The sequence below is a fragment of the Geospiza fortis genome, unplaced genomic scaffold (genome assembly GCF_000277835.1).
Source record: "Geospiza fortis unplaced genomic scaffold, GeoFor_1.0 scaffold196, whole genome shotgun sequence".
Classification (NCBI taxonomy): Eukaryota; Metazoa; Chordata; class Aves; order Passeriformes; family Thraupidae; genus Geospiza; species Geospiza fortis.
In genome coordinates this window covers 137,299-156,789 of record NW_005054487.1, presented here as the reverse complement: position 1 = coordinate 156,789, position 19,491 = coordinate 137,299, and the positions used below count along the sequence as shown (strand labels likewise).

The window sequence follows — 19,491 nt, the reverse complement described above, 5'->3', positions numbered from 1 at the left end:
AATTGGTGTACATTGGTTTTATGCCTTTCTTTTTTTCTGGATGAGATTCTTAACCTGTACCAGCAAGAGGTGGAGTGATCAAACCATGATGTAGCCATTAAATTCCAGATATTGAAGGTGAATCTTGTAGGAATCTATAAAGTTAGAGGGTTTCAGGTTTGTGGGAAAACAGACCTGTTCGTGTCTGTATATAAACTGCCAGCGCAAATCTTGTGGCTTTCCATAAGGATATATTCGTTTAAGACATGTAACTGTCTGGAGGGAAAAAAAGTATTAGTAAAAATAAGTATTAGTTTTTAGAAAAATTATCCAGATAAAATAAAAATATTTGTTTAAAAAATCATTTGGTTTTAGAACTACCAAAATTTACCTAGTTCTGTCTTTGCTTAGTTTCAGAGTGTGCACTGTCAGCTTTTTTTCCACTGACTGCTACTTTCATTTAAGCAACCAGTAACAATGGCAAATAAAAAATCCTGCTGTTGATTTACTAATTGCCTTCAGATGAAAGGCAAGAGTTATAGATCCAGAAATTGTGTTCCAGCCCTCTCCTCCTCCTCTGAGGTAACTGAGGGAATGCACATACATTGAGATGGGTGTGTGTCTGAGGTAGCACTAACATGCCAAGAGATTAAATTTTTGCTTCGACAGTCAGATGCAAATAAAAATGTTTACTGTGTAAGCTGGCTCACTCATCACTCATCATAATACAACTCCTTGTGACTCAGACCAGAATTCTAGTGACCAAAAAGATTGCTACAGAGGTGGAAAGACCAACTCCAAATAGGCTGGGGAGAGAATGCAGTGTGCATTTTCTGGTGTTGGAAAGCAGGGCTGAGGTCTGGGTGCTGCTTTGTGGTAAAGCTGACTGCCTGGACTCTGCTGGCCATCCTCATTGTTTTCAGCTTCTAAACTACAACAAAAAGCAGCACATCAAGCATGTCCCTAATCTTCCCCATCAATACAAGTATTATCATTACCACAGGCATCCTGTGCAAGTATCAGTGGAGCTGAAGGTGGTTCATGTGGCTGAGGAAGAGAGGAGGGTTATGACAGAATCTGTCTCCTCACAGAGGCGGGTGACTTGTTGAAAAAGGTCACAAATCACCACTTTAACTGACTGCCAGGTTTCTTTTCCCAGCTCCTCCCCGCTCCACAGCCCAGGGTGAGATCCATGGTGTTTGTGACAAATTTCTGAGTCACAGCTTGCTGACCAGCTTCAGAAGTTGGAGGGGTTAAGGTTAAAATTAGCTGTGTTGGGGATTCTTGGTGCTGAAAAGGCACACCTGAGGAGAACATCAACTGACAGATATTTCTTGCCAGATCCTTTAATACTTTTGCTGCTTATCCCCATTTTAAATCAAAGCTATTGAATTGTTCTCCAAAGTCTGAATTTTTTGTGTGTCACATGAGAAGGAAAATTCAAGCCCTTTTCTTGAAAGAGGACTCAGTAATGACTGGATCATGTAAGTGATACTTAGACCTTCCCAGCAACTTTGCAATATTATTTTCATATTAAATCAGTGAGCATATTCCAAAGAGAAGATTTGGAAAATAAAAACGAAGAAGCTAAAGCAGGTGATGGAATGCATTTTGACCAAAAAAAAAAAAAAGAAAGTTTTCTTTTTCTTTTCTTTCTCTAGAACTGGGAGTTACAGCTGATTTGGAATTGTTCCAGGAAACTTTTTGAGGTTAATATCTCTTGCCATCTGACAGGCAGTAAAGTATATCCAAAATGGCTAAGGAGACTTTAATACAGGCGCTCCAGGAAATTTTTTGCAGCTCCTGCCTTCCCATGGCTGGGACAGGTCACTCTTCAGTGGGTAAAACCTGGCTGGATGTCCTGGCACGGAGTGGTGGTGGATAGTGCCACATCCAGCTGGGGACTGTCACCAGGGGTGTTCCCCAGGGATCAGTGCTGGACCCAGCCCCGTTTGGTGCCTTTATTGATGACCTAGATGAGGAGATGGAGTGCACACACAGTAAGGACAAAGGTAACACCCAGCTGGGTGGGAGTGTTGATCTGCTGGAGGGCCGAAGGCCCTGCAGAGGGATCTGGACAGGCCAGAGAGATGGGCCAAGGCCAATGGTGTGACATTCAGCAAGGCCCAGTTCTGGATGCTGTCCTTGGCTCACAACAACCCTCTGGAGCACTGCAGGCTGGGGACAGAATGGCTGGACAGTGGACAGAGAAAAGGACGTGGAGGTACTGGCTGGGAGTGACTGAAGGGCAGTGGCGGTCCGCCTGTGCTGGGCCCTGGTGAGGCCACGCCTCAAGTGCTGTGTCCAGTTCTGGGCCCCTCAGTTCTGGAAGGACATTGAGGGGCTGGAGTGGATCCAGAGAAGGGCAGTGGAGCTGGGAGGGGCTGGAGGGTAAAAGCCCTGTGAGAAGCAGTTGAGGGAGCTGGGGATGTTCAGCCTGGAGCAAAGGAGGCTCAGGGGGGACTTTATCCCTCTGTAGAGCCGCCTGGCAGGAGGGTGGAGCCGGGTGGGGATCAGCCTCTCCTCGCCGGCAGCCAGGGACAGGATGAGAGAAATGGCTGAAGTTGTGCCATGAGAGGTACAGATTGGATGCTAGGAAAAATTTCATCACAAAAAGTGTTGTAAAACACGTGAACAGACTGCCCAGGGAAATGTTGGAGACACAGTCCTAGAAGAGTTTAAAAAATGTGTAGATGTGGTACTTGAGGACATTGTTTTATGGCAAAAATGGTGGTGCTGCTGCTTGGACTCGATAATCTTAGAACTCTTTTCCAGTCTTAAGAATTCTATGATTCCTGTAGACAAAGTATTTATGGCATGCAGTGGATTTTTTATCTGCAGTGGTACTGCCATCAGCATATTTTCAGCTACCTTGCCTTAGCATATCTCTCCTTCTACTTTGTTATCATAAACTTTGTGCAATCTCTGTCATTCTTTCATTGGAAGAGGCGTAGTTAAGATATTTGGCTTATAATTTGTCTAGCCCAGGTAACAATTTTTGGTCTTTAAAGCTGGATCTTCTGAAGTAACAACTTTATAGGAAATCCTGCAAATTCAGCCTTTTAGACCTGTGTGACCACATGACCAGTGTTTATTTATTGTTTGGGAGTTCTTAGAGCAAGCTGTGGTCTCATGTCTTTTGTGCTGTGGGTCCTGAATTTAATTTTTGTTGATACATGTGACATCTTGCTCAGTTTCCTCTCAGTCCTGACTCTCACAACTGCAGAATGCTCCCCAGCCATCCACAGATGGCCTTGGTTCGTGTTACACTGTTTTATCTTCTCTTTATACATGCCACAAAGAATTACTGAGGCCCAAACAACTGCTGTACATCAATCAGACACTTTTATTTAGCAGGTCATTTTTCTGTCTACTGTACCTTTCTGTGCTTATCTGAGGCCTTTCTGGCTGACCTCACACCTGCATATTTAGAGCCATTTCTGTGAGGTCTTGATCCCTAAAACTTGGTCAAAAACTTGTGATAAAAGTCTATTTTGAGTAGAGTTAACACGTTCATCTTTTGATGATGAGGGCTGGTAAGTGAGGTGTGGAATGAGCACCTGCACATTCTGTTTTCAGTGTCCCTGTTGGCCCCTTAAACAGGCACAAAAGACCAAGATTATTGAATTTAGAGGTGGTTCTAGTTAAGGGCCTTGCAGCTATGCTAAAGGACATGGTTAAAACATAAGAGCCAGATGCACCGGAAAAGAGTGTAAATAATAAAATGCAAGTCAGTGCTGACTTGCTCAAAGTTATACATTTAAGCAGAAACAAAGAGTAAAAGTAGAATGAAGAACGGGCTGGCAGCTAAATAAAAGCATTTTAAAAGGATCTGGAAGTTATAGGTCCTAGGCTGAAAATATATGAATTTTACTGTATGTTTAATATGGAAATAAATATGGCCCAGGTGTCTGTGAGAAGGTTTCACCACTCTAGCCAGTTTCAGCTGGAGTCCTGTGTCTCCTCTTAAGCCTTTAATTGCAGAAGAAGTTGGGAAATAGTTGGTGAAGGGGAACCAAAAGAAAGCAACAAAACAAATCTTGAAAAATTAATCTCTGAGGAAAAGACAGAAAAACTTGTATTTTCTTTCACAGCATGAAGAGGGACCTGCTAATTAGAGATGTAGAGATAATCTTCAAATATGTAAAAAGTCTCTGAAGTGAATGGACGGACCTATTTTGTAATTTATGGTGTTATGGTAACCATGAGGTTGAAGAGATGATTCAGATTAAGCATGAAGAAAAATGTTCTCATGATAGGTAGGGAAGAAGTAGATGGAGAAGCTGTGAGCTCCATCTCTGGGGGTCTTTACACACATTTTGATGTCTATACACATTTTTTCATATTTTTCATCTTATAAGAACTGCTTAATATACAAAACTTTTATTAACTGTTACTTGAAACTTTAACTGTAAAAATTCTCACAGCACTTTTTTTAAGAAGACAAAACAAGAATATTGCAAATACTCATTTGCCCTAGGATGGAATAGTGAACCAGAAGATCTCTTCAGGCATCTTTCAGCCGCTGTTTGTTGGTGCCATTGTGATCCTCTCAATTTCTTCCAAATAATCAGAGACAAGGGTGCTTAGTTTCTCTCAGCTTACAAAGATGCCACACTTGTACCTAGTGCCACACTTATATCTAGTTCAGCACTTTATGGCTTGAAAAGTGCCTTTTGATTGGATAAAAATTTTGTTTCTTGATTTGAGTTAAATCAAATAGCACCATGTTTATTTTCAGCATTTGTTTTAGGTTTGGGCCTGTTGGCCTCAGTATAGATTAAGAAACTATAGATATATTTAATTAAAAAAATAAAGTCTGTTCACAAATGTTGAGTTGAAAAAGAAAGGGCATCTGGGGAAGGCAGATTATAATTCTCTTGGTGCCATTGTGCAAGTAACTATAAATGAACAGTCAGCTGCAGTGGAAGGGAGCTCCTTGGATTCCTGTGTGAGCTGAAAATCCAGGCTGAGTGTTGTGTTCCCTGGCAGAAATGCAGTGCCTGCAGTGGAGCTGGGAAATCAACCTCTGGGGGCTCAGGTTACTTTTGATGCTCTGAGCAAGCAGCTGCTTTTCCCACAGTGTTTCAGTGGGCAGGATGAACTGAGCAGACTCTTCTAAACTTAAAGAAATCCACATATTTCTTTTTCTAATGGTGACGTTTCTATGTGAAGTAATAAAATCCATAGGAAATGGGGCATAATAATTAAGGACAGGCCATATTTTAAAAGGTTTTGCTCCCTAGAGCCTTTTAGAAGTCCCTAAGTAATTGGGTGGCTAGAGTAGTTCCTGATAAGAATTTGATTATTTAAATAACTTTTTAGTTGCTAACAAAAAATTTGTAATTTTCTTTCAGTAATTTCTAGGAATAATACGCCTATAGCAATTTTTACCACTTGAAAGTAAATACAAGATTCATTACTGTGGAGAATAGATATTTCAAATTAAAAGGGTATTGTTTAGGTAAGATGGTATTTTCCATTGCAGTTATAATTTTCTAGAAAATATCAGTCTATTCATTTACCACTCTTGAATGCTGGAAATGAGAGAGTATTCAGAATACAGCTTAAGAAAGGTACATTCTTAGTGTACATTATTTTTTAATGTACAGTAATTACAGGCTTAATACATATGAAATAAACAGTTCTGCTCTATACACACATTTTTTTGTATTTTTTGCCTTTTAAGAACTGCTCAATATATGAAACTTTTATTAACTGTTGCTTGAAATTTTAACTGTAAAATTTCTCACAGCACTTTTTTTTTCCCTCCCAGTCACAGGTGAACCATCATTCATCCAATAATGAAACTTATCAAGAAAGGTTGGCACGATTAGAAGGTGATAAAGAGTCCCTCATCCTGCAGGTATGTCCAAAAGAGAGAAGAATTTTGTCTGCATAGTTGATATCCAGCACATAAAAGCTGAAGTGGCAGAGTGTTTTCTGTTAAACAAATGTTAGCAGCTAACCAAATGTGGCTGATATTTAACCAGGAATTAATTTGTATTCTGTATAATCCCTCTAAATGATTCCATGCTGGGGTACCTTGTAGGAGGAGAGGGGTGTAACAGCAGTAAAAGTAGGGGGGGGAGTGACGAAGGGATTAAAAATAATTCTGTCCCAGGCTGCTGCTTGGATGGTGGTTCTCATTCTAGGTTTGCTAGGTTGTGCCAGTTTTCTAGGTTCTGTATGCCACCATTTTTTTAATGAACCAGAAGATCATTAAAAGGTAGGTAGATGGAACTGGTATTTTTCCTGTTTATATGCTGTACCAAAATTGTTTACATCTTCTAAAAGCTTAAGGGGGAGGGAAGCAGGGATAGAGAAAATCTGACAGTAAAATGCATGCCTAAGCTCTTCCAGGTTTCCTGTTTCTCAGTTTGCCAAGCCTTTTTTCAAACACATCCCATGTCCCATTGAGTTCTCCTCCTGGAGAAAACACATGTTGCACAACTTCAAAAAAAAATTTCTTTTTCTGTGGATTTTTGCTGGTACTAAACTGTATATTCCATGCTTTTAAAAACCTGACGCTGGAGATAATTTAAATGGTCTTTGCACATCCTTTCCCTTCATGCTTTCAAATGCATATTATAAGCACCTATATTTATATCAAAGTTGAAGTGTGTTGGGTAGGTGTTCTCCCTGCTTTCAGTCACATGTTTCTGTAAACAGGTCTTGTCCTGTATGTTCTGCTCACACTTGTGTTCATTTACTGAGCAGAAACCTCCCTGCTGTTGTTAAATAAACAATAAATGTTTTGAGACACAAGCTTTGGCTTGGTTGGATTTTTTTTTTTTACATTACTGTTAAACTAAATTGCTATTACAAAATTTAGGGGAAAAAAAACCCCACCGGACTGAAAAATAATCTTCTGGTTGGAATTTAAGTGTGTGCTACAAATTCCCTTTACAACTGATAATTATTAGAACACCTTTTATTAATCAAGTGGTTGTTAACACTAAAAACTTGATTCCATTGGTAAAAGCAAGCAGCTTCTCACACTGCACATCCGTGTTTTGAATGCATGAGCAGCTCGTGAGTGGAGGGACGATGAGGGGGCCACATCCAGGTGTTCCACCCAGAGCTGAGGGTGGGACTGGTGCACCCGGGAGGCTCTCCTTTGTTCCCCACATTTCTGTGCAGTCCTGTGATCTGTGCATCAACTTCTGTGGGTCTGACAGGCCCAGTGCTGACAGGTCTCTGCAGACTGTCCCAGGCTCTGCTTTTCTTCTCTTTGTCCTGCAGATTTTCAGGAACCATTTCTTTGTCCACACAGACAGGTACCCAGGGAAGTAGCCAGCCAAATGCACAAAACACAGGGGTTTATGACACCTTTTGGGACCTGCCTAGAGTTTTTCTTAGAAGGAATAGAATAAAATCAGAACTAGAAAATGTCTCTCTTGCATTTTACTCCCATCATTTCCACCCCCATCAAACCCAAAGGCTTAGTCAATATTTATGCATTTTCTTTTCCCACTGCTGTGGGACTGCACAACCCCAGGCAAATAAGATAGACTAAAACCTCAGTCTGGAAGGTGAGCATCAACAACAACAGCAAAGCTGCCAAGGTGGAGCTGGGTGTGGGACCTGGTTTACACCAGCTCTTCTGTCCAGGCAGTCAAACATGAGGAGCACAGGCAAGCACCAAGCTGAGGCTCCATGGCCTGAGGGACTCTGCTGGTGCAGACCTGGCTGCTGGGTGTGACCTTTGGCAGGAGGGATGAGAAGGGAAAGGGAACAGAGCACCTCTGGATGAGAAGGGAAAGGGAACACAGCACCTCTGTTCTGTGGCTTGTGCTGAATCGCACCAGGGACTGGCCCATAGCTGTGATCTGGAGGGAATATGAGGCGGGGAGCACTCCAGCCTGGCCTCAGATTTTAAATCTTCCTAACATTTCATTTTTAGCTGAGTGCTCAATGCCCCTCACTTTTACAGAAAATATATTGCCTGCAGGCTGAGTCTTGCAGGTGTTGCACTCCTAAGGCAAGATGGAATTGCCAGCTTAGCATAAACTGGGATTTTGTTCTGGGTGTAGCCTAGGGGCTCCTTGAAGAGCCTGGCAGATGTGATCCTGGACAGAGGGGAAAACATGAGCTCCAAGTGGCTGATGTGCCCCTCAGCCCAGCTGCTGGAACGCCCAACACATGCTTCCAAAGCTGCTAAGCTTTCACTAAATTCCTTTGCAGGTCACATTTAACATCCAGAGCTTTCTTTCCAGGTTGCAATGGTATTTAAACCTAACCTGAACTCTAAATAAAGCTGGTTTTCTTTCTCTGGAACTTGCATCACGCTGAATCAGAGAATTCAGTTTGTCTCTTCCTGCCTTCTGACCTCACATGGGGATTTTTTTGTATCATCCTTCATTAAATAGGAACAAAACAAAGTAGACAAGCAAAAGATTTCCTTGGAGGGAGTTCTCCTGCCCCAGCCTGGATGTGTCCCCCTGCCATCTGCCTCCACCCACGCCTTCCTATCACCTCTCATCCTGAGTTCAGCTGTACTCTAAGCTACAGACAGCTACTTTAATGGGGAAAAAATATTCTTTTCCTTTTCATTCTTTTTTCTGTGATTTTTTTTCCCAGGCATGCTTGGCATTGTGTCAGCAGGTAAAAGAAAGACAGACATCTCCCTTTGCAGCTTCCCTGAAGTGAACTCAATTGTTCATTGAGTTTTAGACATGCTGTGTAGTGGATATATCTTAAAAGTTTCACTTCCACATCCTGTACATTTTTGTTTTGTTTTATTAATAAAGGTGTTGCAGGGTGAGATGTGAGAGCATTTATAAGTTTTTGTTAACGCATTTTCTTCAAAATAGAGTTTTTAAACGCCTTAGGCTCTTTTGTTTGTTTGTTTTAGATAATATTTTTCTAGAATAATCAAGCTTTTTTATAAATAAATAGTCACAATGAATATACAGTGTATGGTCTCCTTAACATGACAATTATCACTGGGGTTTTTTCCATATCTTTCTAACATTATACTTGGGTGCAGTTTTTTCTGCTTTGCAAGATTTGGGTTCAGCTGCTGGGCTTTTTTTATTGCACACTCACTCCTCTGTACCACCATTCCCACAGTTCTTTACCAGGATTGCTTATTGTTTCTTTTCCTGGGGTTCATTGTCTCTATCTCCCTGCTTTTGCTTTCATGTTTTGGCTTGCCAAAGCCTGGGATTCTTTGTTGGAAAAGAACTTTGCCACACTTAAAACTTTCCTTTCACTCATTGCATTCTTTATAGCTTCAGAACTCTTTATGGATAGGTAAGCTATCAAAGTTTTGTTCTTGTAAGTAAAGTAATTAATTGGGTTGGGAAGGAAGAGTTTTCCTACTTATCTGTTTTAGGGAGTGAAATGCCAGCAGAACCTGAAATGGCGATGCACGCTCCAAAACCACATCAAACATTTCCAGTGTCCTCTGTTCTTGTTTGCTCCTTTCCAATTCTCCAGACTTTTGCATGAAGGGACCCAGGCTACCTATAGGTAGCATTCCACCTCTCCTTGAAATGCCCTTTCTTTTTTTATATCAAAACAAAACAGTTGCAGGGGAGGGGAGATGAGAGGGCGGGGTTGGAGTGAAATAGAGGTAAGACTGCAAAACTTCTCTCTTGGTAGAGCAGGTTGCTGCAGTGCACAAGAATATTAAAGCGTTTGAGGGCTTTAAAAGGGAACTTCTAGTCAAAACGTGCATTTGGATGTTATATGCATAAGGTAATTGAAACTTATTTCCAGGCAGTTCAGTAGCACTGTGCTTCTCCTCTCAAATTGCAGGTGAGTGTTCTCACAGACCAGGTGGAAGCTCAAGGAGAGAAAATCCGGGACTTAGAAATCTGTCTTGAGGGGCATCAGTTGAAGCTGAATGCTACAGAAGAAATGCTCCAGCAGGTAAAAATCTGGATTGCAGACGTTCTCCAGAGGTGGGGTGGGCACACATGGTCAGCTTGTCTGCATGTGTGACTGCCTTTGGCAACGGGATAAAACAGGGAAGAAAAAAAATGCTTTTTTTATTGTTCTCCTCCTGCTTTGCACTTTCCCCCCCCAGATAAATGTTTCTTTGTTTTCCTGTTGCAGAAGAGTTTTACTGGCTGGTTGCATAATGCTGTACGTGGCAGCATGTAAAATGAAACTATTGTGTCTTATTTGAGCTGTGCTTATTTGGACATGGCTGAGTAACTGGTTAGACAGGTTAAATGTATCTAATACATGTAGGAGTTATAGAATTAAGAGGTTTTATTTAAATGCCTTCTGTTTTCCTATGGCTTTGAAGTTGAACAGGCAGCAAGTTGGAATGAATTACTGTATCAAGTTCTGTTCTATAACCATTTTTGCTTAACTTTGGAGCTTTCTCCTTAGTTTGAGATGAGAAAATCAGTATATAAAGACACTTTTTGTTTATTTGAATCAACAGTTTCAGGCTATGTGATTTATTTTGTGCTCATTGATGTTCTATGCTGAGGGAGCAGAGCAAATGATAAATTAAATACCTTGCAGAACTTGCAGGTCTGTTGATGCCAAAGTTCTTTCCCTGTACAATTTTCTGTTGTTGCAGATGTAAATTATCTATTGTTAATGCAGTACATAGATACCAAAAATAGATTTGAAACTGTAAATAAGCCTCAAAAATCTATGCCAGAAATTTTTGGGATAGATACTGTTCTCTATGAGCTTAGTTTTTCTCCCCACACAAATATTTTGTGTTCTAAATTTACTATTTTATTCCATGTGAGATACACAAGCCTTTTACAAACTGATCATAGCTTTAAATGATGATAAGGATCCTTGTGCTTATGTATGTAAACAGCAGCAGCTTCTATAAGATAAAATTGTATCTTAAACATTTTAAATTATAATTCTCTGAGCTTCTTGAAAAAACCTTCCATCTCACACAGTCCAAAATGCTTCCAGCTGGGCAAGGTTGCATTCTGAGGGGCCAGCTTTAAAAATGCAAACAGTGAGTGCATGAAGTTTTCTAGAACTCAAAGAACAGTGATTATTTAAGTTGTGGAAATCTGTTTTCAGTCTCCGGGAAGGCATTCCCAGCAGAGTGCAGAAGTTCCCTGTTCCAGTCTAAAGCTGGATCATTGTTCTGTGACTTCTGCTAAAACTGCTTGTTCTTTCTGATTTAAAATGTTTTGTCCAGATTGTCTTCTGAGGAAACTGTGAACTTAAAGCCTTATTTGCCAGAGCACTGAGGCATCTGAAATTACAATATAATATGGCAGGAACATTGCCATTGCAGTGAAAATGTTTGCATCTGCTTGTCTGGCCTTAGGCACAAATTGCTTCCAAAGCTGGTCCTAAAGTGATAAACTGCAAAAGGCTGCACCAAAGCTAAAAAAGTCAGAGAATCTCCAGATATGTCTAAGCTAAGCCTTAAATCTAAATTTTGGCATAACTTTGAGCAGCTGTAGTTGTTGATTCTCCCAGTAGACAGTGGGATGTGGGAAACCCAAGTCAGATCTCTCAGCAGTCAGAGAAGTTGTACATTTATTGTCTCAGCAGAGAATCCTTTTTAATATCATTTATTTTGAAGGTGCTCTTCTCCATTCGCTTCTCCATTCCATCTTTTGTTGAAAAGATTATCCTGTGTGGGGGATGAGCTGAGATTTGGGCAGAAGAGAATGACCTGATCGTGTGCTGATCATGACATTCATGTCAGATATGCGGCCAGTGGATGTTTCTGCAGATAATTTATCAAAATAGAGTGAGTGTGTGGTTTCAGGGGTTTCAATAGATGAATCAGTCAGGTTTTGGGGAGATTTGGGTTCAGATTTTCTCAGCCAGCAGCTGCTGCTGGTGTCCTGCTTTTCAGAATGCTTTCTGTTACCCTCTTGAGAGACAGTGTAGTCTAAATTCAGATTTATTTCATAGTTCTGCTTCCTTATTTACAATATATTTGATTTTTCCACTGATTTTTCCTTTGTGAACTTAAGTCAGCTGCTTCCTCTAAGTGGAAAATGGAGCAATAAAGCCCTGTCTTTTTAATTTCAAGAACTGTAAGAAGAGTTGACTCATAATTAATTCTGTGAAAAAAAAATGCTTCAATTAAAAAAACTATAAACTTTAAGATAACCTAATGATGGTATCTGGAAGTTCCACAGCAGAAAGGGTATCTAATCCCACCCTGCAAAGTAGTTTTTGCTGAATCTGTGCTAGCAGAGACTTGTCAGGGTGGGGTTGCTGGCAAAAAACCCTTCTGGCTTATGATTTATGCACCGTTGTTTTGAGCCCTGCTACAAAGTGATTGTGGAACCACTTCTGAAACAGCAACTGGAATAAAAGTTATACAAATAACAGAAAGTGGCTGTTCAGCATTTTGGGGTGGGCATCTTGAATGTGCAGTAGCAGCAGCAGAGGAGAAGGGAGGAAAGATTTTCCTTTCATCCTGACCGTGTTGCTTCTGCCACTGATCTGAGCCTGTCATGCTCAGCAAACCTTCTCCTCCATGACTGGGAGAAAACTGACCTGGGGTTTGGAAGGAAGGGGCTGTTTTTGTGGTGGCTGAGTCAAACAGCTCCCAGGAAAGGTTAAGGTGTGGCAGAAGGGCCATGGAGAGATGTGCTTTGACCTCACTGCTCATGGAAGCACAGCCAAGGAAAATCCAGCTGAGCGGCGTTTGAGCAATGAGAGGATCCTGTGTGAGAGATGCAGAGATGCAAGGACACTTTTTCCACCACAGGTTTTAATGAAGAAAAGTGTTTTTCCACCTTGAAGGTGTCTGGGTTTTCTTCCTTCAAGGAAACTAATCGAGCCTTTCAAAACTCATGAAAGTCAATGGCAAAACCTTAATTCAGTCCTGAAGTATAATTCAGGCTTGGGCCAAGAAACAAGGTCATCCTTCACAGTAAATGGTAATAGAAAATGTTCTGGAACATGGCTGGCAGCAGGACACAAGTTTAATTTCATGGAATTACCTTCCAGTGAGGTGTCTGTGCTGCTACTGAATGTGTGAAGGATATGGAAAGGCTGGCCTGTGTGAACAGCTACCTGCCTTTCCCCTTGGCACATTGTAAAGGGGATGTCTAGAAGTAAAATTAAAGAAAAAAAACTTCCTAGAATTATCCTAGGAAAACAATTTATGCTGTGACAGCCCATTGCCAGTATATCAACTGCTTTAAATTGTCAAGTTACAGCCAATTTTAGAGAGCAATGATATGTGTGTGTGTGTGTGTGTCTTGTTCTAAGTTACTTTGTGGCATTACTAAGTACTTTCTTCCAGTCAATTTTAAGAAATATTTTTTTTTTTTTTGGAGAAGAGAGAGAGCCTTGGGGGAATCTCCTATCAGTGAGCTGCAGAGTTGGAAACAGAAGTAATTTTTGCTCTATAAAGTTGCCTAAACTGCCCCATAACAGAGAGTACCAGCCATGCCTAATGCAAACACATCAGTGCTGTGGAATCTGCCAGCTGTGTCACGTCCATCTGAAAAGTGAACTTCTGCACACGCAGATTTCACCTCCATGGTGCCTTTGCGTGCATTTGTTGGTAATTGTCAGGAGTAAATCTAGTTTGTTGCCTCTTTGCTATTCCAGAGCTGCATTTTGTTTGTATAACAGACAGCAATTTCCATTGGAGCTCTCTGGCATAAGGACAGGAGTTTGCTTAACCAAGGACAGTTCTGGTCTGGGTGGCAGAGTCTTTCCTGTACCTGACCTGAACCAAATCCCAAACCCTAGATGTGGTCTGACCATGTCCTTTTGCCCTCCAAATAATTCCTGACACAATCTAGGGGACTCTTGTTGGACAGTTTTGTTGTGTGAACACGATTGTGTCTTCAATCAAGTGAATTCTTTTGAAAAGCACAAAGGATTTGGTTTTAGGATTCTTTGTGCCTTATAAAAAATGCACATAAACCCTGAAATCCTTGGGTGTAAACAGGAGTGGATCTCTGTTCTTGTGTCAGTTTATGGCCCACTTTTGTCTGGGTCCAAGGGCCAGAGGAAGGTATGCCAGACAGTGGAGAACCTTTTTAAAAACTGGATTAAAAGTATGCAGGGAGGAGCTGTGTCAGAGTAGGAACTTGAATCCAGCACTGTTCAGTGTGTACCTGCTCTGGTTTTGCAGCTGTCTCATGCTCAGGGCAGCCAGAATCCTGCCTTGGTTGCAGGGTATAAATCTGGTGTGTATCTGTTTGCTCCTCAGGAACTTTGCTGGCTGGCAAAGACCATTCCTTCAACTTTCAGTTGCCTGAGTTATCTGATCTTAGATGAATTTCAGCACTTGTTTATAGCATGCAGGAGCTTCTTGCCAGCAGCTGGCTTAGTGTTTCAGATTTTGAAGTGTGCTCTGTGCTGCTCTAGTTGAGCTCTGAGGTTTTCAGAGCGTGCTCTCAAGCTGTGCAGCTTTATCTGTCCAGGTGAGCACTCCACTTTGCTCCTTTGGAGTTAACGTGGGCAGGATCCAAGGGAGATCACATCCAAGGGCTGGTCAAGTTGGCAGGGCTATGGGAAGCTCTGTCCTTTCCCTGCCTTAACCATATAATGGGCAAATGATGAATTGGAGGGCTGTAATTCCCTGCCTGCTGCTGCCTTGCACCATTTCATGGTGATTGCACACGTACATCGCTCTCAGCTGTGCTTCCAGCTACGCAAATATCTTATTTCTGCCACAGCTGACACACAGCTCTTGAGAAGTGCAGCCCTCACTAGGGGGGCTTCTGGCTGCATTTTGCTTCTCAGGTAGGTAGCTTGGTCGGTCTGTCTGTCTGTCTCTCTCTCTCAAGGTTTTTAATAAGGGTGAAAAGTAAGGATTTTTTCAAATGTTGTATTTTGTACAGTGGGCAAGTGCAAAATGGGATCTTTGGGGTTTTTTTCCCCCCTCCTCACTTGACTAAAATCTTACTTATGGTTTCTCAATCAGTGTGTGGCATGATTGTTTCCTCTGTTTTGTGGAGAGCTAAATATCCTGGAATTTTCTGTACTTGCAGCTGAGAGCCTAAAAAATTATAGTGTCCTCTTTTCAAGCTATTTTTGTCATGTTATATTTTATAAACTGTTTTATAAGAATTGTGGATTTCCAAGACAACTAAATGTGAGAATGGGATATACAGTATGGGCTACAGCTTCATCAGGAATATTGGAAAAGTTGATTAAGAACTTCAGAAATATACAGTGTGAGTTTTAAAAAGTGTGTTGTGTTTGGAAATAGTTTGCTACTCTTTGATCTGTCTGGTACACATATATCACCACTTCTGCATGCCTCCTCAATTTTTAAAGTTAAAAGTTGAGTTTAGAGAAAGATCTTAAAGAAGGAAAATTACACTTACATAGTGCAATGTATAGTACATTTTAACTGAACACAAATATCTTGTTTCTAAAGAAGACTCCCCAGGATATATTCTATGTCTGTTCTATTTTTCAGCTAAGATCCTCCTAAAGCTGCTACAGCCTAAATTACCATTTTGCCTGTCTTATATTACTTTTTCTTTTTGCTTTCAAACCAATAACATAAATTTGTATTTTCTTTTCTTACAATTGCATATTTATTCTGGCTGAATCCAAGTTGCATCATGCCGCTGAAATACACTATAATTTCTCTGTAACAAAATGGTTCACATTCTTAATGAGCTGTTCACTGTGAGCATCTGCTTGAAGATGAAAATAATTGCTTCCAGATGTTCCCGTTCCCATTTACTTTAAACGGCACTTGCTTTCAAAGCACAAGTTAGGTCCTCTGGATGCAAGAGCAGTTGTCAGCTGTTTTAAATCAGTGGAGCTCCATTGGAAACAAACTGGGGTAGTTAGCTGCTTTGCCTATTTCAAGTCACGAGATTTATGCCAGTTTACTCCAGCTGAGAATCTGATTCCCCAGCTTCAGAGCAAATTGTAAAATTGTGTCTGAGCTGATTAAAAGCAAAGCGAACCCAAGCAGCTGCCTTAGTGCTGGCTTGGAGCAGGTAGTGCCTCCACGTTCACCCAGAGCTCCTGAACTTGGGGTGGGAGGAGCGAGTGTGGATTGCTCTCCACTGCATAACTAAGGGTAATTTAGGGGTCTGTAGGAAAAATAAGAAGTAATGCCAGATGGTGCACTCAAAGGATAGATCTTTTGTTTTAAATCCCTAGAGGGATGCTGCGGCTCCTTGCCTTATTAAGAAATATTCCTCCCATATCATGGAACACCATGTCAGTGTCCAAAAAATTTCTAAATGTTGTTTTAGCTCAAGAGTGGGTAGAGTCTGTCCATGGGGCCAGAGTTGCCTCATCCTGCTCTTCTTTCTGATGTTCAGTGGCTTTATTTCATATCAAAGCCCCCATTTTTAACTCTGCCTTAACCTGCAGCAGTCTGCTGTCTTAGCAGCTGTGCAGAGCCTGTTCCAGTCTGGACTGAGATGTGCCTCTGAAACTCCTGCAAATTCATGCTTTTGTGGAAGACAGAGGAGTTATTTGTAATTATAATTGTAATTTGTAATCACCTGTGTAGAAAGCAGCTCCTCCTGGGATTTCATTAAGTGACTGCCTCTTAGAGTTTTTCAATTTAAAAAAGTCCGTGCAATATCTTTTCCTGATTAGGGCTTGAGTTATTTCATTTGGAGAAGACAAAAAAAGAAAAAAACCAAAACCACGAGGCTGCATTTCTGTTTATTTTCCCATCCATCCACAAATATCATTGCCAATGTCAGCAGGACTGGGCATGCAGTTGGGAATCGGGGGTGGGTGGCTTAGATAATTGGTGTTGCAATACAGATGCAAGCTTAGTAGTATTTTTAATTTGTGCAATATTCCCCACCAGACTAAAATAACTTACATGTAGAGCAGATTTTGAAATGAACTTTGACTCTGTAATCTTTGGAATAACCTCTGTGGCTTCTCCAAGCCATGGTCTACAATGCACTATGCAGCTTAGGGCAGAGGAAGAGATGAGAAAAGGCTGCTGGATGTGGTGATTTCTGATCCCTCAATAACATCAGCATAGATCCAGATTAACTGTGGCAACTTCAGTTCAATCACTGCCGTGTAACTCAAAGCACAGTCTGCTGTGATTCCTCAGTGTGATTCATGTGATCAACACACTAATGGGGTTTATGAATTATCATAAAATCTTTTAACCATTTGGAAGCCTACATTCTTTTGTTAAAAATCAATTTGGCGCTTGGAAAATGAAGTATGAATTTTTCAATCCGGCTTAAACTCCTGATGGGACTTTTTTTTATTTTTGAAAGCAGAGGTGACAGAGGCATTTGATGTATGTAATACACTCTGTTAAATTTTGGGTGGTTTCTTGCCTTGGCTTTCCTGAGAAATGAAACATTCAGTGAAGGTGTGAACGTTGACCGTTCTCCAAACAAACCGATATGACTCCATCCAAAGCATGTGCACTCTGCAATCTGCAAAACAAACTTGGGGCACACGAGCAAAAGCCACGAGCAGTTCTTTCTCCTTTACAGTGTTTCTTGGTTTGGACACTGCCTTTTAGACTCCAGCTGGGACATTTCTTTCACTGCAGTTCCCTCCACACTGCCCAGCCCTGAAAAGCCATCAGGTGCTACATGGTGTGAGTTGCTATTTATTGGTGTAGAGGTGTTGCTTGCCTCTGCTACTCACTTTGGGTTAAGGTGCTCATTCTGCAATACATCCTCTATTGGATAACACGTGACAAGAAGGTCTACAGGGTAATCCTGAAGCATAACTTTGGCTGATGAGTGTTTTAGGAAGACGCCAGCTCTTTTGTAATGTGCCATTATGGAGGTTTGGGTTTGTTCAGCCTCAGTATTGTTTTTGATCTCATGTCTAGCCCAGGGATTAACTTAGCCACACATTTGCTTGAAATAAGGAGTGGGACACGGTGGTTTGGTGATTAACACAGGATATTTAGATGAAAAATAACTGCAGCACTTGAGAAACACACTGAGGTTCAAACTGAGGGTTTAATATGGGCCTGCCAATAAAACACATGGCAGTCTGTCAGTGCTCACATAAATCACTGGGGAAATCTTTCTGCTGTGCTTTCAGGAGCTGCTAAGTCGCACATCACTCGAGACTCAGAAATTAGATCTGATGGCTGAAGTTTCAGACCTGAAGATTAAGCTGGTTGGTATGGAAAAGGAGCAGAGTGAATATGAAGAGAAACAGAACAAAGCTGAGGTGAGTTTCTTTCATTAGTTGTTTGAATTTTTTTCTATGTCTGTGGTGTGTTGTCACACACCTGAGCTTTTGGGCTGAAATCAGCAGGGATTGGGATTTCCCATGCCTGCAGCACAGCCTGTACCACTGACCCCATGAATTCAGGATTATGCGTTTTTGGGATGCGGTTTCTTTTCCTCTCTCTCATTGTACTTCAGAGGTTGCTGTTTGGCTTTCATCAAGGCAGAGTTCCTTCCAGAAGCATTTATTGCAGTGGGTGTTCACTTAACCCTTTCCTTTCCCTGGGAGCTGCACCAACGTGGCTGTGCCAGGCCTTCCAGAGCTCTTCTATCATTTTTGTGGCAGGAAAGACTGTCAGCTCAGTAGTGCCAGAGGTGCCACAAGTGCTGAGATCGGGGATTTTAATGTATTTGTGGCATTTGGTATGGCATTTGCCTCAAATGTGTCTTTCCCCTTGTGGCTACATAATAAATAGCACAAAAAATATCATGGGCTGGAGTGAATTTCAGCCCTTACTCCCTTTCAGATGTGGAGAGCTCTGGACATCAAAGGAGCTTTGGGTTTTGCTGTATTGGTTAAGAAAGAGAGCATGAAACAGGGAATTCATCTGAGCAACATCCATATCATGGTGGTGAGCAGCAGGTGGGAGCTGGGAAAGAAAGCAATCGTGGAAGGGAGAAATTCACACAAATGTGTTGCTCTACTCAGTGGTCCTGTAAGGGGACCAGCTAGGAGGAGAGGACTGCCTAGAAAGGAAGGATTGCTGAGTCTGAGATTTATACATTGCTGACTGGGAGGAAAAGTGAAAAAAAAATCCACCCAAACTTTGTTCCATATTGATTTAGGAGGATTTGAAATCCAGGCAGCATTAGGAACTGTTTGCTCTCCACAGCTCTGCTAGTGGAATAGGTGATAACTTGATAACTATGCATCAGTACTTTGCCTGCAGTGACGTAGCTCATTTGGGGTGTGTTTGCTTTCAACTTACTTATTCTCTGAAGTTTTCTTTAGAGATTCAAAGATAACATAAAGAGAGCAATTTCTGGCAGAGCTTGCAAGCCAGAGAGGCACCAGCTGCTGTTTTTACCACCTGTGGCCCTTCTGGTGCTCTTTCAGACATAATTGCCGGTGCCTTGTGTACAGAGAGGGCCTGAGCACTCTCAAGCTACCTGAAAATCTGAGCAGGTCTGAGCAGCACCTGATGGCTACAGATGGCAGCCTCCCAGTGCCTCCCATGAATGTGGAATACAGGGCTGAGGATGCCTAAATTATTGCAGGGCCAGCCTGGCTCTTGGAAAGCAGCAAAGATCTTGGGTGCATTTTTATGGTCAGGATTTTGGAGTGCCTGGGAGGTCTGGTCCTGTGAGCTGTGCAATTCTGCTGGTGCTGCTGCAGGGAGGTGTGTGCCCCCTTGGGTGGGAAAGTTGAGCTTTAGCAGCC

The 19,491-nt window shown here is 41.6% G+C and overlaps 1 protein-coding gene across 1 annotated transcript in view; it reads left to right on the top strand.

Annotated features, from left to right (window-relative positions):
- Positions 1-19,491, top strand: part of PPFIBP2 (PPFIA binding protein 2) — a gene marked incomplete at its 3' end in the record, with an annotated part of 90,891 nt that overhangs the window by 44,827 nt on the left and 26,573 nt on the right. Inside the window, exons 4-6 of the mRNA XM_031063211.1 lie at positions 5,756-5,845; positions 9,745-9,858; positions 17,920-18,051. Coding sequence (XP_030919071.1) covers positions 5,756-5,845; positions 9,745-9,858; positions 17,920-18,051 — 336 coding nt within the window. The remainder of the gene's footprint in view (positions 1-5,755; positions 5,846-9,744; positions 9,859-17,919; positions 18,052-19,491) is intronic.